This window comes from Crotalus tigris, unplaced genomic scaffold, assembly GCF_016545835.1.
Source record: "Crotalus tigris isolate CLP2741 ecotype Arizona unplaced genomic scaffold, ASM1654583v1 scf7180000020347.5012614909:4044961, whole genome shotgun sequence".
Classification (NCBI taxonomy): domain Eukaryota; kingdom Metazoa; phylum Chordata; class Lepidosauria; order Squamata; family Viperidae; genus Crotalus; species Crotalus tigris.
The window spans coordinates 3,369,163-3,394,162 of record NW_024097978.1 but is presented as its reverse complement, the minus strand read 5'-3'; the positions used below and the strand labels follow the sequence as shown (position 1 = coordinate 3,394,162).

Below are 25,000 nucleotides of genomic sequence, written 5' to 3'. Positions count from 1 at the left end.
AGAAGAAAAAATTAATAATAATAATAATAATCCAGCTGGTACACTATTCCAGGAAATAGGAATTAGGCTGCTTTATCTTAAAAGGGAATGCTAAATTCTTATCATCATATAACTATATATAATAAGATGACTTGGTTTCTTACATTAATGAGCACTAGCTCTAAATTATGCCTTCTGCCTAGTTAAAATCCGAGATAAGGTTAAATAAATATTAGTATATGTGATTATCCAATTTTCTTCTTAAGAAGGCGGCTATGACTAGGTTGGAAGCAAATGCCATATAGGAACTGGATCTCCTCAGAGTAACATGACAATGTGGTTTTAATAAATTGAATAGATGAATATAGCAAGCATAACACAATTAGGGCTGATTTTGATTATCTCATGTACCACTGAGCTTTGCACTTTTATTTCTTTTTGCTGCCATCCTTTCAGTATGTGCCATGCCTGAGGCAAATGGAAGATATTAATTAATCACTGTATATATTTTAGAAACCAGAAAACTCTACATACCTTGTGCTTTTAAAGAAAACAGAAATAACTTACCTCATCATAATATGCTCTTAAATCTGCTCTTTTTGCTCTTAAATCCCATAATACTATGGTCCCATTTTCGTAACCTATTAATAACTGAGGAAGAGGGAGAAGAAAGAAAAGATAATCAAATTGTCAAACTAATATGTTTTAAGAATATTTATTATAAAACACATGCGGCAAATTCAACACTTCCCGGTAATTTTGAGGCTCACAAAAATGACACATAACTTCACCTCATCTGCTGTGAATCTCTCTGGAGGAACAACTTTGTTTACTCTTTCAGACCTTCTTGGAATAAACTGTTCCTGTTTCACTAGGATCTCTCTTTTTAAACATTTCTCTGAGCTTTACCTGGATTTTTGTTCAATGTGCCTGTGGGAATGCTCATCCACTGGAGTCTTCTGACTAACAGGCATTAAAACGTCAGTATTTCCCAATTCCCACGTTCTGAAAAATTTGCAGAACGTGAAATAATAACATTTTTGTGTCCATCTGTAAATCTATACGTTTCTGATCCTGCCTTTCTTTCTCAACCACTGGTAAAACATATAAAACATGAACTCGGTACCTCTGTGTGTAGTTGACATACCCTTTGATTATACCTCCTCTCTACAAACATTATCCACTGTTTAAATTGTTGAAACGCTTCTGTTTTGCTTTATAGTAAATAACAAAATAAATATCTAGAGAAATCATCAACAATTACCAAAGCATATTTGGCACCTCCCATTGTTGGGGATAGAGGGCCAATTAAATCAGCATGTACTAACTGCAAAATTCTGTCAGATTTCCTATCACTTCTTTTGCTGACAGGGTATACTTTCAATTTTGCCTCTTTGCAAATAGCGCAATCCAAATAATTGTCACAATCTTTTGCAATAAAAACTACAGCCAGGTCAGGCATTTTCTCAATACTTTAATGCTTGTATGACCCAGCCTTCTGTACAATAAATATGCACACTCATTATGCTTTGGTTCATTAGAAAAGATTGTCTGTACACTGCCACCAGTTTCCTTGTGGTTCAAAATATATAAGTTGTTTAGTTTCAAACCTTGTGGAAATACCCTGTTATTCTTTATGACCTTGCGTGTACCCTTTGCAAAAATTACCTCATACCCTTCATTGTCTAAGCGAGACACACTCAGAAATTGTGATCTAAATCTGGTACACATAAAACCTTATCAAACGATTTACCAATACATGGTACATATACTGTGCCTTGCCCCTGTACAAAATAATAATTACCATTTGCCAGGCTTACATATTCCTGGGTAGCTGATCCCAGACTAGAAAAAAGTTTTGGGTTATTTACAATATGCTCACTTGCTCCACTGTCCAACAACCAAATGTCTTTGTTGTTTTTGTTATTTGCCTTCACCACAGAAATCTGTGTCTTCTTTTTTCTATCTCTCTGCTTTCTCTTTCGTGCTTGAATCTTTTAATTTTCTTACTGGGCAATTTTTCTGGATATGCTGAGTGGATCCACATGCAAAGCAGTGTTTCACTACACAAACTTCCAGGTTGTTTTCTCACTGGAAAATAGTTTCTTTCTGTCTGGGCTGCAAATTACTGTGGTTTCTTTCTAGCATTTTCTGTTCTTCTTCCAAACGTTTCCCAGTCACATACCTCATAGTTTAATCACACTCATCCATGGACTCAATACTTATTACTAACACGCCCCATGTATCACGCGAAGTATTAGTACCGCTTTATAAAATCCTAGTAAGACCACACCTGGAATACTGCAGTGTAAAGATAAATTTAAAAATAAGTGAACTGCCTCTTCTAACTAACTTAGTGCAGCTGAACACGTCACTGAACTGTGAAAAGTTCAAAGAGGCATATTAATTCAAGATGTTCAGCTTTGGATTTCTCACAGAGAATTTTCTATAATTTTCTATTCTTTATCAGAACAGTTTTGTCACGAGCAGATATCCATATTCTGGCAGGTTCACTTCTAGTGTTTCTCTACTGATGTTTCAAGCCTCATTTCCTCCTTTCTTTCATGAATTGGTGAATAGCAAGTAGTGTCTTGGGAATGATTGAGCCAACTAAGACAAGTGCTGGCCAGATTTTTAGGAAATTCTCCACATATTCTCCAAGGCTTCTTGGGAGCCCTCAGATCATCATAATAGATTCCCCAGTCTCAACTGGATTAGGAAGTGATCTGGATGAATTTCTTGTCTGGCAATGGGGCCTATCTAGAAGGTACTCTGAGATGAAACTCAGATGAAATGCTTCTAGGTCATGAAATTGCAACTCTTCTCTGTAAAGGATTCTTCAAGTCCATGAAAGTAATGGATTATGTATGTATGGGATGAGGAATATGCACTTAGTGTTAGCAAGTGTTCATATTTAAAAAAATCATTACTGAGGATATTAATAGAAATCATAAAAAACACTTATAATATTCTCAAGGCTGGTCTCCAAATATTACTTTGCCTTGTGGTCAGAGCTCACCTTTATAATTTAATTGCAAAGAAGCTCTCATATTATTTTACAATTATAATTTGAACAATAAAAATTTATAGACAGAAAAATCACAAGATCCACAGATGTATTTTTAAAAACTATATTTCAGCCATGTAAGAAATGACACTACAAAGGAAACATTGTAACTTTCAGTTCTTCTGAAAGTTTGCTAGACATTTTTTCTTTGAAGACTATTAAATATTTTAAAAACCCCACCAAATGACTTTTTTTCAATATTTTCAATCAAGCAGGTCATCTGGTAAATACCATTTGATGACTGAAAATCTCTAGGAATTAGCTATGTAGCAATCTCTGTTCCTTAATCTGTGTTTTAAGAACACCATAAAAGAGGCCTGACTAATATCTATTTAAGAAATATTACTCTCAGGAATCAATCTAAATAACCACCTGCAAAAGGAGCATAAAAGTTAATCTATCTAGGACAGTGGTTCTCAACCTGTGGGTCGGGACCCCATTTGGGGTCGAACGACCATTTCATGGGGGTTGCCAAACAAGGCTGTCTGCCATTTTTCCCCCTTTTCTTTGGCCACGCCCCTGGCACCCAGTGATGTATAAGTGGTTGGGGGTCACCACAACATGGGGAACTGTATTATGGGGTCGTGGCATTAGAAAGGTTGAGAACCACTGATCTAGGAGAAGGTATTTCAAAATGAATCCTAGAAGGCAATGGCAAAGCTTCCGAGAATCTGTGATTGGGAAGGCATACAAATCCTGTAATAGTACATAACTTTTTAGTGGTATGAAGTCTTCAGATCTAAACTGGCAAGCATCCTTCAGAAATTTCAAGGTTTCTCGTTCCTTCAGTTTGGCATCTATCATGAAAATGACATAGCCTGGTTCTTGGTTTAATAAGTCTTTGATAGGGAGTATTCTGGTCCACCATTTCAGCTAAGCTTTGGAAAGGATTGTGAATACAGGATATCAATTAGAGAAAACTTCCATTTGTTAATCCAAGAGATATCTGGATTTTCTCTCAAGTTTAGCATTGGAATAGTAATCTAAATATTAAGAGATACTTAATGATTGCCGAAGTTTTTAAATGCTTTTATAGATACTTTGCATGGAGAATTCAAAGTATCTTTCATGATTAAATGGCTTAGATGAACAGATGGTTTTTAGTAGGTGGTAATGGTAATTGGACTCCTGGTTCCCTTCTTGGCTTGCTGAGTTTAGGCATCCAGCTGGTGGGAAGATAGGCAAAAAAAAAAAAGAAGAAGAAGAAGAAGCCTGCTTTGTTTGAAAGATCACTTAGTTGATTTTTTTCATGGTATTTTTCTCATCAGCTTCTACTGGTATGGAATTTAGGATTGACAAAATATGTATCTACTTAAACAAGGAGTTTTCTTTCAGATGTTTTGCCTTCATTTTTCATTAGTTATGGAACTAAAACAAGTTGTTTTTACTAGTTATGGAGCTAAATATTTATCTACCAAGGAAGACAGAGAGTTCTGATTTTCATTCTTTAATTGGACTGACATTCTTGGACTATCTCCAGGGTAGCCCAGAGGCCAGTTTACTTGAACTTTCTCTGGAAGACCACTGGAAACTATCTTTCTGATCTTGGAGAGGCAGCACCTCTGATCTGACTGTCATTTTGCTTGTAAAATGTAAATCAATATTTATATTGAAACATGTTATAATATTTTATTCATAGATTAAACAGCATTGCATTAAGCAAAACAAAATAAAGTGACTGAAAGTACATATTTATAATGAACCAACAGCCTACTTACAAAATATTTATATATACATTGCACATTTCAGAAGTATTTGTTGTATTTGTATGTTCAGGTCAATAAAATCTCTGTTTAATAAAAACTTGTTTAATCTTACCCAAAAGGAAAGTGCATTATTTTTTCTCAATAATATTGTATTGGCATTTCACACTTTTTATGGATGCTTATGTATTTAAGTTGCCCAATTAATTGTAGCAAAAGGGAAAAACTGCTAAAACAAAAATACTGAGAAATACTTGAATTCTTCTTACTCACTTTTCCTTCATCTCTTGGGCTATCGCTTAGATGCACAACAGGCCCAGGGTGAGTCTTTGTTGATCTGCAAATCAAAATTGAGACTATAAAAATCAAGTACAATTTATTTCTGTTTTGTAAACTTAAACAGTTAGGACACAGTTCGGCAACCTGCGGCTCTGGAGCCGCATGCGGCTCTTTGAGCCTTGTCCTGTGGCTCCCAGCCTCCTCTGCCTTTGCAGAGAGAGAGAGACAGAGAGAGGCAATTGCGCTTCCCTGCTTCAATCTGTGTGTGTGTGTGTGTGTGTGTGTGTGTGTTTGTGTTTTGTGTGTGTGTGTGTATGTATGTGTAAAAGAGAGTGTACTCACATGTTCTCCGAGGAGCTGAAAAGCTTACTGGGCGGAGCTCCTCCCTTTGCTGCATCTCTGCAGGAAGCAGGAAGCAGGAAGGGCAGGAGAGAGCTAGCTAGCCTAGCTAGGCTGACTCAGGAATTCTGGGAGTTGAAGTCCATGAGTCATAAAAGAGACGAGGTTGCCTACCCCTGATCTTGTTGGACAACAGCTTGAAGCTTGCCAGGTGAGCAGCAGATAGGAGAGGGGGGGGGAGAAAGAGAGAGAGAGAAAGGGAGGGAGAGAGGAGAGAGAGAGAGAGAAAGAAAGAGAGTGGGGGAAGAGGAGTGATAGACTAAGGGCAGATAGAGAGGGAGGGAGAGAGACACACAGAGAGAGAGACCCTCTTGACATCTAAAATGAAGATAACACTGCATATATCCTTTTTTTAACCTGTGTGTGTATGTGTGTGTGTGTATACACATACATACATGCATACATACATATACATATACACACACACACACACACACACACAAATACCCCCCACACACAAACACACACACCTATAATAAAGGTAAAAAAGGATATATGCAGTGTTATCTTCATTTTAGATATCAAAAGGGTTTTGCGGCTCCCAGTGTTTTGTTTTTGGTGGGAAACAGGTCCAAGTGGCTCTTTAAGTGTTTTGGGTTGCCTACCCCTGAGTTAGGACAAAGGTGACTGTGGCTGTGGATTAAGGGAATTAGAGTCAAAAACAGCCGAAGGATGCCAAATTGTAAAAGGGATTCTAATAAAGCAATTTTCCAGGAACGAACAACCAAAATCTTTCATCTCAAGTCTGTATGTTACTCATGCTCCTGTAAAACATCCACATATTTATTTATTTATATCCTGCTTTTATTTTTATATATTTACATATATCAAGACAGCGAGCATACTTAATACTCCTTCTTCCTCCTATTTTCTACACAACAACCCTTTGAAGTGCGTTAGGCTGAGAGAGAGTGACTGGCCCAAAGACAGCACTGGAACTCAGAGTCTCCTAGTTCCAAGCCTGGGGCCTCAACCACTGACTAGGCCACAGGTCAGCAACCTGCGGCTCTGGAGCCGCATGCGGCTCCTTGAGCCTTGCCCTGTGGCTCCCAGCCTCCTCTGCCTTTGCAGAGAGAGAGAGAGACAGAGAGAGGCAATTGCGCTTCCCTGCTTCAATCTGTGTGTGTGTGTGTGTGTGTGTTTTGTGTGTGTGTGTGTGTGTGTGTGTGTGTGTGTTTTGTGTGTGTGTGTGTGTGTGTGTGTGTGTGTGTGTGTGTGTATGTGTAAAAGAGAGTGTACTCACATGTTCTCCGAAGAGCTGAAAAGCTTACTGGGCGGAGCTCCTCCCTTTGCTGCATCTCTGCAGGAAGCAGGAAGCAGGAAGGGCAGGAGAGAGCTAGCTAGCCCAGCTAGGCTGACTCAGGAATTCTGGGAGTTGAAGTCCATGAGTCATAAAAGAGACGAGGTTGCCTACCCCTGATCTTGTTGGACAACAGCTTGAAGCTTGCCAGGTGAGCAGCAGATAGGAGAGGGGGGGGAGAAAGAGAGAGAGAGAAAGAGAGAGAGGGAGGGAGAGAGAGAGAGAGAGAGAGAGAGAGAAAGAAAGAGAGTGGGGGAAGAGGAGTGGTAGACCAAGGGCAGATAGAGAGGGAGGGAGAGAGACAGAGAGAGAGAGAGACCCTCTTGACATCTAAAATGAAGATAACACTGCATATATCCTTTTTTTAACCTGTGTGTGTATGTGTGTGTGTGTATACACATACATACATGCATACATACATATACATATACACACACACACACATACGCCAAGACACTTCAAATTTTACGCGGGAGAAAACCCGAATAACCAAAGACCTACATACAAACACCCGCGAAAACCTCAGAAAACATATGTGTGTGTGTGTGTGTGTGTGTGTATATACACACACACACACACATATATAATAAAGGTAAAAAAGGATATGTGCAGTGTTAGCTTCATTTTAGATATCAAAAGGGTTTTGCGGCTCCCAGTGTTTTATTTTTGGTGGGAAACGTGTCCAAGTGGCTCTTTGAGTGTTTTGGGTTGCCTACCCCTGGGCTAGGAGAACTAAATGTAAGACTGTGGGAACCAAATTTGAAGCTCCTGCCTATAAGTGCACTTGATGAGCTACATCCCTTATATTTTAAATTTAAGAGCAGAAATGTATGACAGCAGGGAGTAGGCTGAACCTTTGAAGGATATGTGTGGGCTGCTCTATGTCACAGTGTTTTTTTTCTCTCTGAAAAAATACATGCAAGCCTGAACAGATGCTACTGAAAATAGAACTATGTGGGGTAATTGCCTGAGTTCTCTCCAGAAGTCTCCTTCAAATAATCTGGCCTTGAAATAATTGAATAATTAACACTAACTTCTTTTAGAAGACCCACACATCTGATCCCATACTTATATTCTGTGCCTAATGCAGGATGAAGTTGAAGTGTAAAACAACTTTTCACTTGGTTGTCTTATTAAGAGTATCAATCCTGATAAGAGAAATGTGGCTATTTCTGCTCTGGGAAGTCATAACAAGGACTCAAGTATGATACAAACATGGTACTATTTTGAGGATAGTACTCTGGCAACATTTTTAATGTGCTGGAGAGATAAACAGAATTTCATCAAATCTGAAGGAGATAGGAAATTGGATAGGCAAGTTAATAGTGTAAATTTTCCCTCTCAATACCCATCAGCTTAAAAGTCACCCCAGGCCTAGGCTGCACTCTCAAAGAGGGCAGAGCAAGGAGCCAAAGGGTATTCAAGAATGTTATGGGATGAAACTGGAGTCTTAAGAATCTGAAAACTTAAGGACCTCTTCGGGCTATTTTTTTTTTTAAATCCTCTTCCATGTGCACAAATGAGGCTTTTAGCCTCAAACACTGGGGGATCTGAGAACAACAAAAGGGATAAATCACGTGCAGCCCCCAAATAGCACTTTTGCACCTCTGTTCTAAGAGACTGGAATGGCATTGAGAATGATCTTGATAGGTTAGTGAAAATAGTAGACAAATATAAAGGTCTTCATAGAAGAAAAAGGCAACAATAAAACAAGTGGAAATTATTCCAGTCTAGTAATGGATCACAAGTTGAAATACTGTAAAAGTTAGCTGTGCCGTGTGTTTACCAAATAGATGGATGCAATTTCAGGATAATTCAATAGAAGTAAACTTTCTAAATGATTGGAAGGAATAATTCCATTATATTTGGCACTGGTCATATCCCACCTTAGGTACTGTACTTAATTCTGCACATTTTAAGAAAGATTCAAGTGAATTAAGTGGAAAAATTGCAACAAGGGATTGCAGATTTAGATTTATGAATATAATTTGAGAATTGGATTTATGTAGCCTTGAGAATTATTGTCTCAGAAAAATAATATGAAAATATTGTTTCAGTACCTGAGGAGCAAAGAAGATTGAGATTTATTTTGTAGGAAGTATTGGTTAGAGATGGGCAATAAGGATGCAAAAAACACTCCCTTCAGAAAAATGAAGATAAACAGAGAAAGGGAAAATGATGCAGGAATGCAGAGCAAGTCAAGCATCTGAGAACATAAATGGAGAAACTAATGGTAGATAAAGAAATAGAGCCAAACAAAGGAAAGGCTAACATTTGGAGGTCATAGCAACGGAAAAGCAAAGAGCGAAAGAGAAGCAACAGAAAGAAATACAGTGGAGAGCAGGATGCATTGTGGGCTGCACCTGACCATTTACTGGCTCATATTTAACTTGGAAGGCAAACTTTTAATATTGCAGGTGAACAGTTGTTTCAACCTGAGAGCCATATCTTATGCCAGACAGCTACTATTCCCAGTATCCTCTCCACAGCTTGATGGGCTGGATAGCAGAGTTCTATGCTTGTCATTATCAGTGATCTTCTGGCTTATCAGAGAAAATTACCTCACTACTGACTCACTCACTACATCTGGCATCTAATCTTGCTCTGAAGCAGCAGTGAATCATATAGACCACTTCTGACTTATTAAATTTGCAGACATTTTAAGTTCTCCTAAAATCTTTCCTAAATATGTTCTGCAGACTAAGATAGGCATCTTTATGTAGCTCAGGGGGTCTGCATGGATAAGTAGGCTTTTATGATACCAAGAATCATGAGTGTAACTTGCAAGGCTCTAAGGAAAGAAAGATAGTGGGACTAAAAGCAACTACTGTTTTCTCACTTTGCAGCAGCAAGATTGGGACTGGGTTGTAGTACTTTGCTTTCAGTAGAATGCATTGTTACAATGCAAAAAGTCAAATACGGTAATAAAAATCAGTTTGATAATTATTAAAACAACACCACAGCATCCTACGGAATAGAGGATTTGGTTTTTATTTTATAAAATACCAATAATATGAAAAAATAATGAACAATTCTCAACTCACAATTCTATTGCCTTGTTCCACATGATAACATATCCAGAAAGTATGAAGGATTCAATATTTACAATATGTGTATTTCCCCTCTCTGTTCCCACATAGAGCCATTTGCTTTGGAAAGGTAGATGACAGAAGGTAATCCTATGTCAGGGGAAAAGACAATCACATTATATCAATCAATCAGTTTTTATTACAGTCACCGACCAACAGTACAAATAAAAGCATTAAAAACAACAACAATAATAATAATGAAAAATAAACATAAAAATAGACAAAATTATATATTACGATTAATGGTGGATTACTAGTGGGCAGTTAGAGTCCACCTAATTTTGCATACAGAAAAACAAAATTCAGAGAAACTACTTCATACTGATCTGCTAACAGTAGTTGCCCTGTGAAAAAGATCAGTATTTCCTGGATATTTTAATAGATGAGGTGTTATAAATTGAGTCCCTGAGCCCTTAGAGAAGATGCAGTATAGCAAGATGTGGGCTGTAATTTCAATGGTTCCTTGTCCACAGGGGCACAATTTCAGTTCATATTCTTTTTGTATTGGCCCTCCCGAACGGCTGTGGGAAGTGTGTTGCAGCATGCTAAGATTAATGCCTTTCGGATTTTGGGGACAATTATTAAAGGGGGAGTTTGATTGCTCAAATAAACATTTATGGGAAAAGCAACCCAATCTTGTTGGTTTTCCAGATCTTTAATATGTTATTTGAGTGCATTAAGTGCACACTCACACCCCATCATCAAAAGCACTTCCCTGGAGAAATCAAAATACTGGAGTTTTTGTGAGATGGTCCTGAACCATACTGATTCAAAATTGACATCTATAAGAAGAGAACTGAAACCTGTAGGGGGAAAGAATAGTTTTAACAAATGTGCAAAAATGTAAATCCATGCACCTGTTTCAATTTTGGCTAGTCTTGCCTCCCACCTTTGTACTACATTTGGGATACTATCTGAAATATGGCTCTCATTAGGAATTTGGATTGCACCTTTTCCAGAGGAGTAAAAGATGTCACAGCTGAGCACCACAATCACATTATATAACTGTAGTAAAAACACACATCACATTTCTCATCTCAGATCATATAAAATAGTAGTTGTTAAACTAGTGTGGGAAAAACAGATCATACTTTTGAATTAAAGTCTATTCCTAAGGAGTGAACAAATATCAGCCTAAATTATTAGTTAAGGTTTTGAATCTTCACTGTCAGCAAACTATCCAGTATTATTTATGCATCAGTGCTGTTTTCACTAAAAGACTCCAATACAGAATAAGAACACCATTATGTAAAAAGAAAAGAAAAGATATAGCTATTCTCAGTGTAACTCCAATGTAACTCCACTATCATTCCCAGTCACAAAATGAACTTAACAAAAACTGGGTTGTCTTGCAGTTGAGCTAATTTAATTGCTCAACATCTGGCATGATTTGTGCAGCATTTGCATATCTAATCCAGACATATTGGCAAGAACTCAAATTAGCCTTCTCTGAACACCACCTATATCAGTGATTGCTATTTGTACATTGGTAAAATTGAACAAAAAGGTGAGAAAGTCTTTCTTTTGGAATAAGTACATATAGCAGTGACAACACATTTTATCTCACATCTAGGGTGCGTGTGTGTGTGTGTGTTTCTGTATATGTGTGTAATAAATAAAAGCTAAAATTCTCAGGATTATGCGTCTCTAGAATATCAACAAACATCCAGTTCTTCATTTTTTCCTTATTGGGAAAATTTGATATTCTGACAGAGACTTTTCATCCACATCTACCTTTTTTCTTTAGTTCCTTTCATCTTACAATATTTTGCCCCCAGGTATAATTAATATAGAGGAGGTAAGAGTATTTGACCATTTCTTTCCTAGATCAGACATGAAAGACCAGAGCTAGATCAAAATATTGGACTGACAAAGTATAAAATACTCAGTCTAGATATATTTGCACCAATATCACAAGAGTGTCTTCTTTTAGTTCACTGCTTTTTTTTCATGAAATACAGACTTTTTGGTACAGCAAAGATCCTCTTACCACAATATAAGAGAGGACATTAACACTGCTTCAGTGCTAAGACACATTCCTAAAGAAGTAGGGAGCCAGATACAGTGTGCAGGGGAAAAGATAAACTTGCTGACTCTCTTTACATCATATGCACATTTGCATATGGCTCCTGGTCAATCACTGTAATCAAATGCTCTTCACAACCCCTTCCTACAATCTACCACTGCTCTCCTGGATCGTCAAGAGAAGATGCAACATTTCAGAAAACTGGTAGATACCACTTGATCCTGCTGTGAGGTTGTCATACATTTGTTTAATTTCCTCATCCCATTAACCTAATCAGGGCTGGCCCATTCCAGGCCCACATTTGTGATGGATTGTATCCTTATGGTACTCTTCAGCTTCACACTAATACAGTGGAAGAAAAACCTATCCAGTCCAAAAATGCTGGCAAGGAATTTAGTCCAAGCTATAGGCTACTCCAGCCTTCCATTAGATAATCCCCCTGTAGTCTCCAAACTTTCTTGGCTCTTGGCTCTTGACAATGGCTTTCTTTTCTGTGCATACAGGTGTTAGATTAAATTAAATTAGATTAAATTTATATATCTAAAGAGAAAGCAGCAAAATGCACAATAACCAGCTCTAAAGTGACAGGTGAAGCAGCTTCTTGGATGAGACGTGAAATGTCTTCAAGAAAAAAAACAAGTTCAGTTGCCTTTGAAAAAAAGCATTTTGGGGACAGTCATGATCTGGATAATTGAGAATCTCCATAGACAACCAGCTTTAAAATGAAATTTCATTTCTTGCATTTTTTTTCTCAGCTTTTCCTCAAGAATGTCTCACAGTCTGTCAAAATCTTTTGTAGAGGTAGAATGGGTATAACACTTGCTTGACATGCAGCATAGGTCATTTGAAATCTAGAAAAAAAATCTATTTTTCTTTCTTTCCTTGAGTTATCTATCTTTTGCAGGATTTCTCTTCCTTTTTATATGTCTACCGATGCACTGTTTTAGTATTTTCCTAGTCATTTAAAATAGATGAGTTTCATGCCCATCGCTCAATCTTAATTCTAACTTTAATCTTCTAGAATATGGATATAGTTGTATGGTTCTTTTCCTCCAAGCTCAGATTTAAAAAAAAAACTAGAATGATGATGGATGCTGAGTTAAAACTATTACTTCCCAATCATAGATAAATTAAACAAAAAAAATAGATTTTAGAATTATTTTAAAGTAGCCCTAACAAGTATGAAAAGATGGGCTGCAGCATGAGTCTGAAAGCTCAGGAGATGAAACCCCTGGTCCCAGTGGCTGACCCAGATTGGATCCTGCAAGGAAAATAACCTCCATTTTGGGGGAGAAGCCTTAGTTACTGGTTTCAGGGTCCAATTCAAGGTTCTGATGGCTTGGGACCTTGTTAGCTTTGGAATGATTTGATCCAAGTGGAATCTGTCATCTACAGATCATATAGATCTGTAAAAATGTGACATCATCTCCTGGTCTCTCTATGTGTATGTGCACACGCATACACCTGTGTTTACTATTTATTATATATTTTATGCTTTGTTCAATTCATATAGATGCCCATCTCACATCTGTGACTCTAACTAGTTCACAACAATTAAAACAACATCAAGAACGGTAAACAAATTCAACTAAAAACAACAAACATATAAAACCATACTAAAGCCATTACTAAAAACTATATTTAAAAATAAAAAACACAGTCACCAGTTTTAATCCTGAGTTTATGTAAAAATTCTGAAGGCAAAGTTACACTCCCCTCTCCTGCAGACATTGCCCTACTGCTTATCACATAATCAAGATAGGCAGGCTTGCCCAATAATAATTAAATTATTAAATAAATAGATTAGTATTTATGAACTAAGTTTTAAAATGTTGCTTTATATGCCACTGAATTTGAGCTAGGATGAAAACTATTATTTGTGCACTGCATCTTCTGTCAAATCACAACTACATTAACATTCAAAGCTGCAATAACTTTTCAGCAAGATTAAAATTAATTCTACATATAGACCAGAAATTGGATTCAGAATAAATTAGGATGTCCTTCTGCAGGTACACTTCTCAACGTTATTTCTATAATGCTATTAATCATACTTAAATCCATCAAGGATGGCTTTAGACAAAGAATGTGAAAAGTGGAAACTCGCTCATGCCATGCAAAATGCTTGGGCAGAACAATGCCTATACTATTTGAAGAATCTTTAAATAAAAAATTGTGAATTAGAGCAGAGACGAGGGTCCTTGGACTCACGGGCATCTTTATTCCCTGGTTCATCTGGGACTAGTCCATGTACTGCTTAAGCTTGCTTGCATAAATATAATAAGGTTTCAGTATCCAAAAACACAAGAGTCAAATCAGATAAGTGTCAACGCTGCTAACATAGGATTTCTTGCTTTGACAACATATGGAGATGCATCCATTTTCCTTTACTTTAAGTTTTACTGTTAGAGTTAGAATTAGATGATACTGGGGGGGGGGGAGGAATGTGCATGGGAGTTTAGACATAACGATACTGTATAATGGTGAGAACCAAGGCTGTTTGTAATAAGAGATGATAAGACATGGCCGGGATGAAGAACTGGGTGGAAAGCCAGCATTTCAAACTAATTGGAGAATGTGATTTATGATTGTTAATAAGAGGAGGGAATTGTGCTTTGATACTATGTGCTGTGAGGAGGGGAAGCCAGATTTTGGCTTGGACTATGTAAGTGCCGATGTTTTGCTACTCGAATAAAGATTCTTTAAGGTAAACAATGCCTCGAAGTTCTTTGAAGAGTTTCATATGTCGTAACCATAACAATAAGTAGACCCAAAAACTTTTGGAGTCTTACCTTTCTCGGTTAAATTTCAGGGAATGAAGAATCGCTGGCCGTTTCTGCCTTAGATTCCACAAATGGAGCATGTCATCTGAACTTGCACTAATCAAAGCACCCTAACAAGAAAAGAACATACTTTGTTTTATTATACTGTAATTATGCAGACTTTCCTGGGAAAATGACAATTTTAAAAAGGTAGTTTGGATCTGTTGTTGCTGTTCTATATCTGCATCTTGCTAGGCAAACTGACCTGATTCAGGAGAAAGTGTCTCCTAGTTTCTTTACAGCAGCAGCAGCACTGTCAGTTTCTCATTACCCTTATTCTCAGAAGACAACATGAAATAAAGTAAAACTGCCCAACTTTTTTTTTTTTAAAAAGAAAAAAGGAATATGTTCTAATGTTTCCATCATTCAGTTCTGTGTACAGGTAGTCCTTGACTTACATGCTTAATGACTATTCAAAATTACAGTGGCACTCAAAAAAGTAACTTATGACTATTTTTCACACTTACAATCATTGCAGAATCCTCATGGGCATTTATTTATTTATTTATAAAATTTATTTTATAAATTAGGGTAACTATGGATGGCTTACAGTTACATCAAAACTAAACCATAAACAGTTAAAATCAAAAACACCTGGGGGCGGATGATGGCGGAGTGTGGTGGTGGGGAGATAGGATCTGTTATTACTTAATCAACCACCTCCATTGCGCTGATCCCCCACTGGGGCTCTAAGCTGACTGGCTCAGCCATGTCTTTAGGCCCTTATGAAAAGATAGGAGGGTTGGGGGCAACCTCACATGGGGAGCAAGATGTTCCAGAAGGCAGGAGCAACAGCAGAGAAGGCTCTTCTCCTGGTCCCCACCAGCCGGAATACTCGGGCTTGACCTGCAGCCTGCCTCCTCTGATGGCCAGAGTGGTACGGGCCAATCCCAGTGGGGTGAGAGGGTCCCTCAAGTAACCTGGACCTATGCCATGAAGAGCTTTAAAGCTGATCACCAACACCTTGAATTGCACCCAGAAGCAGACTGGTAACTAATGCAGCTCGCGGAGCAGTGGTGTTAAAGGGGCTATTCTTTGGATCCCCCCCCCAAACTACCCGCACTGCTGCACTCTGCACCAGCTGTAGCTTCCAAATGCTCTTCAAGGGTAGCCCCATGTAGAGTGCATTACAATAGTCCAGTCATGAGATGACTAGGGACTGAATAATTGAGCACAGAGGATCCTGTTCCAGGAAAGGCCGCAACTGGTGCACAACACAAACTTGGGCAAATGCTCTCCTAGCCACGACTACCACCTGTTCCTCAAACAGGAGTCAGGAGTCCAGGAGAACCCCGAAGTTGCAGGCTGGGGGTCTTTCTGGGGCAATGCCACCCCATCCAGAGTCAAAGATGACAAAATCCCAGATCCCGGATCCCTGCGAACCCCGCGAACCCAAAGCCATTTGGTCTTACCAGGGTTCAGTTGAAACCTGTTGCCCCCCCATCCAGGCCCCCATAGCCTCCAAGCACCACGAAAGGGCAGCCATAGTATCACTTGAGTCACCAAAAGTAGAAATCTGAGTTGGGTGTCATCAGCATACAGTATATACGTCAATCCGTGGTAATGGATGATCTCACCCAGCGGTTTCATATACTTGTTGAAAAGAAGTGGAAAAAATTCCCAGCTTTGCAGTACACACAGAATAGCGGCTGAGGGCTGGACCCTAACCCTGCCACAGAGAAAGGAGCCGAACCAGCACAGAACTGTGCCACCCATCCCCGTCCCCTGCAGCTGGCCCTAAAATATACCATGGTCAATGGTAACCAAAGCTAGGTACTGGTTGTAATATTGTAAAAAATGTACATGTTATTGTAGACCATGTAGAATAAATATATACCCAGCATCCATTTAGAACAGATTTGGACAGACATGGGTCACATCTGGCTCTTTGGCTATCCCTGTCCGACCCACATGAGGTTAATCAGAAATCAAATGTAAAATAAAAGTGCTGCATGAGGCAGGAGAAGAAACCGAGTTAGGACTGTGCAGTCACGGTGTGCTCCTTCATGCAGCTGGTGGCTGCAGGAGCACTTTTCTGAGCTTGTGCAGCACTCCCCCACCACCTATAGTAACTTGAGGCGTTGAGGTGACAGAGTTTGAAGACATCAAATCAGATTACATTGGTTCGGCCCTCCAAAACAGTCCCAGTTTCTTATGTGGCCCCTTGGGAAAATTGCCAAATTAAATTTAGAAGTTTAAAATCTATTCATGACTACATACTCTCATGCCAGTCGAGCCCTTGATCAATGTCTTAATTTGCTTTCAAATTTAGACAATGCTGCTGTCCATTTGAAGGGCAAATTATCTTTGAAACACAGAGAAAAACACCCTTTTGCTGACCCAGTCCCTAGGCCTCAGGCTTTGCTCACAGTGGCTGCTCATAGAAAACTCTGAGTAACCGTTAAAAAAAAAACAACTCATTAACAATTGACCTGGTGGAGGCTGTTCCAGTGCTGGAATCTTTGAAGCCTACCCCAATGGGCTAGAAACTACCCTCAGTTTGTTACATTACCATACCTATAGTGTAGTTTCAGAGTTTCCTCACAAATTCTTGGTAGTTTCCTTTGGTCTTGATGTTCTCTTTTCCTCCTGCTAACCCTAACCCTAACCCTATGATTCTACGATTTACAGATACTCCTTGACCTAAGTCCACAATTGAGCCCAAAATTTCTGTTGCTAAGCAAGACATTTGTTAAGTGATTTTTGCCCCATTTTACAATTTTCTTGCCACGTTTGTTAAGTGAATCATTATCGTTGTTAAAATAGTAAGATGATTGTTAAGTGAATCTGGCATCCCCAGGACACTACAACCATCATAAATATGAGTCAGTTACCAAGTGTCTGAATTTTGATCATGTGACATGGGGATGTCGAAATGGTCGTGTGAAAAACATTCGTAAGTCAATTTTTTCAGTGCCATTGTAACTTCAAATGGTCACTAAACCAAGTGTTGTAAGTCGAGAACCATTTGTATTACTTTTTAAGTAAGGTGGCAAACATACCTCATACTCCTTCCTCCTGTTTGTATTTTCCCCACAACAACAACCCTGTGAGGTGGAAGGTCTGAGAAAGAGTGATAGACTCAAAGTCATCCAGTCAACTTTCATGCTTAAACTGTCAATTTGAAGCCTGCAGATCAACCAACCAGATGCTCATCAAAGAATCACTATATTCATTCATTTTGGGATCTCCAAATGGCCCATTTTATCTGTATTCTCTTATTTAATTTTCACCATCCATTCACCTTATGAGAGTATTTCCTCTAGATCAGCGGTTCACAACCTGTGGGTCGCGACCCCATTTGGGGTTGAACGACCATTTCACGGGGGTCGCCAAACAACGCGATCCGCCATTTTTTTTCTCAGCTGGCGGCACCACGCATGTGTGCCGCATGGGGCAGCACCGCTCATGGGGGCACCGCCGCGCATGTGCGGCGCATCCTTATGACCGGGGTCGCCAGTATAAAAAGGTTGAGAACCACTGCTCTAGATCACATTTTTTCTACAATTTTCTCCAAAACCAATATGTATTTTTTAAATTATTATAGTCCTTTGGAGTATAACATGTAACTGTTAACAGCCTAAACATTTCTCTTTCATACAAAACCATAATAATCCAGATGATATTGATTCATACTTTCAGATATAAGTTTTAGCCCCTTAATTCATTATAACTATCCTTCACTTTTTGCATATTCAACTCTACTTAACATGGCTCCGGAACTGTCCATTGCCCAGAGCCCTTCTCTGAGAGAGATCGGCAGTTAAGAAGCATGAAATATAAATAAATAACGTCAAATCACCTTCTTCCTCTGTCACAAGTAGACATCATATTATTTATTTCCCCATTTTCTGTTAATTAATAAATAATTAATATTAATTATTAATTAAACAATAAATTGTTTAAATTTTCTCTTCTTATATTCCAAGTTATGTTTTTTGTAAGCCATGATGGTACAGATAGGTTCATAGACACTGTTCTCTGCTGCCCACCACAGTTTTGATCAATCAAAGCTTTGAAGAATGATTTTAATAAGACTGAGAAGGAATAAACTAGTCATGATCCCTCATCATGTACATGCAGCATTCCCTGCTGATCAGTTGTAGCACATTTTAAGCAGAATGCCACAAGCTCATCTGAAGCCCAATATTTCTCCAAGCCTACTCCCACTATTCTAGCATCTCTAATTTAGACTCCAGATTGAAAGCCAAAATACTATTACCTGTATACCACTATCTAGGAGGCATATGTGGTGTACTGATACACATTTAGGATATACGTATTGCACATTTATTTTGAATTTAAATATTTATTATATTTATAATTCAATTTATTTATTTATTATTTATGGAATTTATTTGCTGTCCATCTTGTATCCAATGACTCTCAGTGTCTTAAAGCAAAAAAATAAATTATAATGGAATTGTAGAATGTACATGGAAATGAAAGATCTGTAGTATACTTGCCCAAATTTTTATCCTAAATTTTGATAGCATTAGCTATTAATTTATAAAACAGTTAAAATCCAAAGAAACAGACTTGTGTGAATAATAGGCTATCTAGACAGAGATTTCATTTTCATTAATATCTTTCTTCCTTCGAAACCTTATTTTCTGAGACATAATGACTAAAACAGTCCAATGTCACTGTAGTGCAATTCTTATTTTTTTTATTGAAAAGTTTTATACAAATTTTAATACAATACAATATAATATCCCCCCCTACCTCCCCCCTCCCTTACCCTCCCCCCCTTACTTCCCAGAGCTGATTACAGGGTTAAAAAAGAGATAAACAAACAAATTCTAACGAAACCTATCCAACTATACAAAAATAAAACCTAAAATACTTTAACTCAAATACAAAAGAAAAATTTCAAACAAAAGCATAATTAACAATATAAATAATTCCCATTTTAAACTTTAAGTTATTCAAAACTAAATACTTTCTAATCCCATATTTATTCTGTACAAAATTTATCCATCTTCTCCACACCGAGATGTATCTTTCTTGTGAGTGATCCTTCAAATAAGCAGAAATTTTAGCCATTTCTGCTAAATTAGAAACTTTAAGCAACCATTCTTCTAAAGTAGGCAAAGGATCTTTCTTCCAATATTGTCCAACCAATAACCTTGCCACCATAATAAGATTCAACATTAAAATAGTTTCTTTAGCGTCACAAAGAAACAATAATACCTAACAAGAATAATTGTGGTGAAAACTTTATCTTTCTATTAAAGATCTTCTGAATGTAGTGCAGTTCTTATTAATGAAGCCTTACCTCATTAATTAAAAATTGAAGCTGCAGAACAGCAGCATCACTTTCATGATGACAATAGCAATCAACACCTGGCCTTCCCAATCTGTTAAGTACCATAGTCAAGGATCAGATTGCTTAGGTTGATTGATAAAATAAGAGAAATACAGAATCAAAGCAGAATTAACCTTTGCTTTTAGTAATCCAAGAAGATAATTAAAAGTCTGTGAAAAGGTTTAGAGACTTCTAGAGTTTATTTTCATCCTAGATTATGAGTTCAAAGGATTCATACAGAACAATTTATTCAACCTACCCCAATATTAGTAATAGTATTCAAATATCCTATAGCATTCTTGATTCTTATTAGGCTGACTTTTCTGGGATACATTGCTGCTCAGTATTGGTATTCTTAAGTGTTTTGTGTATCTCAGATGTTGACAACTAATTCAGAAGTTAGCCAAAAGGACTGGAACCCAAACTGATGTCCAATTTCAGTTGGCACTTTCTAACTAGAATGAGAATAGTTAGTCTTTGGGAAGAAGTATGGATGAAGGTGCTCTCTATATAAATGAAATAATATATAAATCACATAATCAAATGTATGGATAGTGATATCATCACTCTGTTCCAAAACAGGAAATCTGGCAAATACTAGAATGGATGCAGTTGTTTATATGGATTATTTTCGGCTACTGTATAAAGCATGATAAAATAATCTCCCACTACTAATTCAAAATGCTTATTTCTTCCCAATTATTTGATATGTAATTATGGTCTTTTCCAAATAGCCTTATATTACCATATTTAAGGGCTTAATTGTAGTTCTTAAATGTAGACATCATCCTTCAGTGGTTCCACGGTGACTGAGAGCAAAACTAGTTCCAAAAGAAGATCAAGCTATCTAGCCAAGTCCATAATTATGAAACAAACTGAGGGCCCAGAATCAACCTTGGCACATAGAACTAGAAAGAAACTTTGATTTGTACTGCCACAAAAATAGCAAAGCATAGTTTAAAAATTATTCTGTATTTATCTGAATAAAGATGATAAACAAACTGATAAACCTGTAAAATGTAGTTGAAACTATCATACTGCCCAACAGCAAAGGATACATTCGTATTGCACCTGTTCTTGTTCCAATAGCCAGAATCTTTTGAACTGGGTCAAAAGCTAAGACAGTGGGCAGATATGGAAATCCATGACGAACTGTCTGCAATAGAAAATATAAGTCTTAGTTGGAAAGAATAGTTGTAACTCCTAGATATATTTTCTATGCTTTCTTTAATTCCTAAAACAAATAAAAAGCTGAGTGGCCACTCAGTGATAAAAAAAAAAAAATCAATTAACTAATCATATAGGTTTTAACGCATTGACCAGGTAAATTGTATGCATGCAGATACATATTGCAAACGTCAACACAAGACCAAATTTAAAATTTATTCCGCAGTGTGGAGAATTTTGGATAGCAGCAGATAGTCTGGAACAGCCTCTGGACTGCAAAATGCAGCTCAAATCAGGGGAAAAATATACATTATAAGATAAACACTTTAAAAACTTTCCAGCATAAGCAAGCATTCAATATGGAAGGAGATAATTTCAGAATTTCTGAGCTTCACCGTATTATACTTGCTCACCAGTTAGTTAAGAAAAACAAAAATCCAAAAGAAAAGCAAAAGAAAAGACTCTGCTCTCAGTTACTCATGCCCTCATTATTTCCAGAGTAGATTACTGTAATGCACTCTACCTGGGGCTGCCCTTGAAGAGTATCCAAAAATTTCAGCTGGTGCAAAATGCAGTGACATGGACAGTTATATGTGCACACGTTACCCCTCTGCTGTGCAAGCTGTATTAGTTGTCAGTTTGCTTGCAGATCCGATTGAAAGTGCTGCTTTTGACCTTTAAAGCCCTTCATTGCATGGGGCCAGGATATCTAAGGGACCACCTCCACCTGATTAAATCTGCTCATTCTGGCAGAAGAGGTTTGCTTTGGGTTCCACCTGCAAAGCGTTTCATCTGGTTTTAACACAATTTTCTCCACTATCTTGTGGTTAATAATATTGTTGATGTCTTTTAATTGTAGTTGTAGTTTTTTACTTTAATTATTTTTTATTGTAAGCCACTTAAGATCACTTTACTATGATATGGATGGCTATATAAGAAATTGCACAGAATTTAAAATATGACAGGTATCCAGAAGATTTTAACAAAATTACTACTTCATGACAGATTTATGGAGGTTGAAATTAAACACCCAATATCATAACTTGTACAGAGATATAAAGAAAATCAGACTTAGCACATACAGAAATAGAACCTTAGAGCAAATTCCCAATGACATGTGTTTATTATTTCTACAGAAAGAGAAACCTTCTTGAAGATATGTGATTTCTTGGGCTTCTCTAACATCTTACAGCAGGGGTGTCAAACTGCTGGCCTGCGGGCCGGATGTGTCATGCCGAAACCGCACCCACCCCATTGCCGGCAATAGAAAAAAAGTTGCGACACACTGCAACACGTGACGTTGCGAGTTTGACACCCCTGTCTTAGAGATTCCCAATGTTAATCAAAGGTTACTATGGATGATAGACACACCCTTCATTCCCCATCCTTCCTTCTCCACATACTATACTTCTGTTTCTCTTGTAACAAAGAAACCACCAGAGTGATAATCTGAGCAGGTACATGGCAAAAAGCTATCTCCCATTTACAGAAATGTGGACTGTGAGTCAAGAAGGGCCATGGCTGGGGTACGTAGCCTTTCCTCCAATGTATTTTTAAACCTTGCAGGTGCAAACCTGAGCAAACCAGTCATCCAGACTTCTGGATTGTATCAACAGAACAGCCTTGTGGCCTCTGATGAAAAAACAAATTTATCATAGAATAATAAGATTCTTGATGGCATTTGCTGAAAACATTTAACAAATCAATCCCTCCTGAAACTGTTTTCTTTAAAAGTCTTCCTCCCCCTCCCACTCCTTGACTCAATTGCCATATTCTCTAAGCTCATACTTTTGAGATTTTTAAAATATTTTTTATATATAAGCATTTTCTTTTTCTGTAGACATTTCATAATAAAGCATGGAATTATTTTATGAAGTTCTTCATGTCATCTTCCTGTATCAGAAAATGTAAAATTTGTTTGCAATAAGTAAATACCTCAATATAGTTTGTTTCTTTAAGAAACATAAACATTGTTTCTTATTAAAAGGGACAGGGAAAAAATGGTATAAAAAGCCATAGGAATGGAATAAAGTATTTTAAAGTACAAGTATTAAGGAAATCAATTCCACAGGTTGGCTGAAACTATTTTTAGTGACTATAATACTACTAGATTATTGCAAGTCTCACTGGGCATATTTATTCCTCCTCCTTACAGTTCAGTGAATTAGAGAGCTGTTTGCCTGAGCTATATCCAAAAATAATGTTAGAACCCCTTTTTCCAAGACAATAATTCCTATATGTCTGTTAAGGTCATTTTCATTATGCTTTAGCGCCAGATACAAATTCTATCTTCAGCTCAGATGTTAGAGGATAGGAAAGGATAGAGGGTGTCAGAACCCATTTCCATTTCATTTCTATCTATCTCCTCTGATTTAAAAACAAATCTCACTTTTCCCTGGGTTCTGCCATACTCCCAAGGGAGAGGGGGGATATGCTGTAGGGTTATTGCTTTCGCTTCCTCTATTCACTACAATGTAACCTTTTGCTTTGTTATTGCCTCTGTGTCTGCTGCCCACTACAATGTAACAATTTGCTTCCTACACTGCATCTCTCTCTGAACTTTCTTCTCCTTAACATGTCAGCTAGGAAAAGGGGTGGGGAGAAAGAAATACAACCTCCAGAGCCTGGCTTATTTCTCCGGTCTCAAAAGGAGAAGTGCTGCTTGAACATCATGCTACGACCAGAGTCGGACCGATGTTATCTCCCCTTTCCCATGATGGACTTAACACCTGGGGATTGGCCGGTCTGAACCATCTGGATGAACTGTGGGGTGGAGTTTGCTCGGGGACACTTTAAAGTATCAATCTGTAAAGGAATCCCTCAAATCCTGTCTATTATGCCTGCTATCAACTACTTTTAATAAAAGTTCCTGTTGGAGGAAACCATCTCCAAGAGTTCTGCTTTCTTAAGATGTGGGATTGAAGTGTGTCCTTACATTAGACAGGATCTGCAGTAATAGTCAACCTGGAAGGAAGGCCCTTACCGGGGGACTTTGCAAAAACTACAATGTCAGACGATGGGGCAGGGAATGAAGACCCCACCATGAAAGGGGAGCCCTCCCTCTGGCAGGGACCCTGCCAGTTGTTGGTATCTGAGACGTCATACTCCTCAGAAGAAGAAATGGTGGAAACGTGTGACCACAAACCTTGGTGGTCGATGGGCATTGGCAAGAGAGACGTGGGAAAAAGTATTGGGGAAAGTGACCCTGAGGTGGGGCAGCCACCAACCCGGATGGAAGCAAGAGATGGAGAAATCCCTGCACCTTAGCAAAGAGGAAGGTCACGCGCAGCACTCGAACTGGATCCTAGAGAAAGCTATTGACCGGATGAAAAGAACCCTTGGCTCTCTCATGGAGGAGCACTCTGAATCCCGGGGCCGCATCAACATCTTGGGCTACAACTGGAGAGGCACTGAGGGGGAATCGGAAACTGTAGCCCCGGAGATGTCTGCAGAGACAGAAGGTACCATTTGGGCAGCCTCCACTCCCCGCCAACCTGCAGATGGCGATCAGAATGGGAGATAATACTGTCAGTGGCGAGGGCACCGATCCATCCAAAGATTCCCGCAAAATTCAGAGGGGAGTTGCAACGCTTGGGGTTCTTCCTAACCCAAGTCCTTAGCTACATGGAAGAATATGGGCAAGACATCCCCAGCGACAAAGCCCATATCCGTATCGTGCAATCCTCTCTGGACGGGGTGGCTGCAGACTGGATGGTGAACCTGCATGATTCCAATGCCCCAGAGCTCAACGACTTCAACCGCTTCATGTCCTCTCTGAGAAGGCGATTCGAGGACCCCCGGCTGATTGACAGGCCCGCGAGAGAATCAAAATGGTGAGGGAGGGCAGATAACCGGTAGCTG

The 25,000-nt window shown here is 38.3% G+C and overlaps 1 protein-coding gene across 3 annotated transcripts in view; it reads right to left on the bottom strand.

The window, feature by feature from the left end:
• STXBP5L (syntaxin binding protein 5 like) overlaps positions 1–25,000 on the bottom strand; it is a 104,683-nt gene that overhangs the window by 71,864 nt on the left and 7,819 nt on the right. For all 3 annotated transcript variants that reach the window (XR_005559557.1, XR_005559558.1, XM_039366581.1), the window contains exons 2-7: positions 21,031–21,128; positions 19,943–20,024; positions 14,635–14,735; positions 9,772–9,906; positions 5,023–5,086; positions 547–630 (exon numbers count right to left, since the gene is read on the bottom strand). Coding sequence is in view for 1 of the 3 variants with exons in the window: in XM_039366581.1 (XP_039222515.1) it covers positions 547–630; positions 5,023–5,086; positions 9,772–9,906; positions 14,635–14,735; positions 19,943–20,024; positions 21,031–21,128 (564 nt within the window). In the remaining 2 variants the exon portion in view is untranslated. The remainder of the gene's footprint in view (positions 1–546; positions 631–5,022; positions 5,087–9,771; positions 9,907–14,634; positions 14,736–19,942; positions 20,025–21,030; positions 21,129–25,000) is intronic.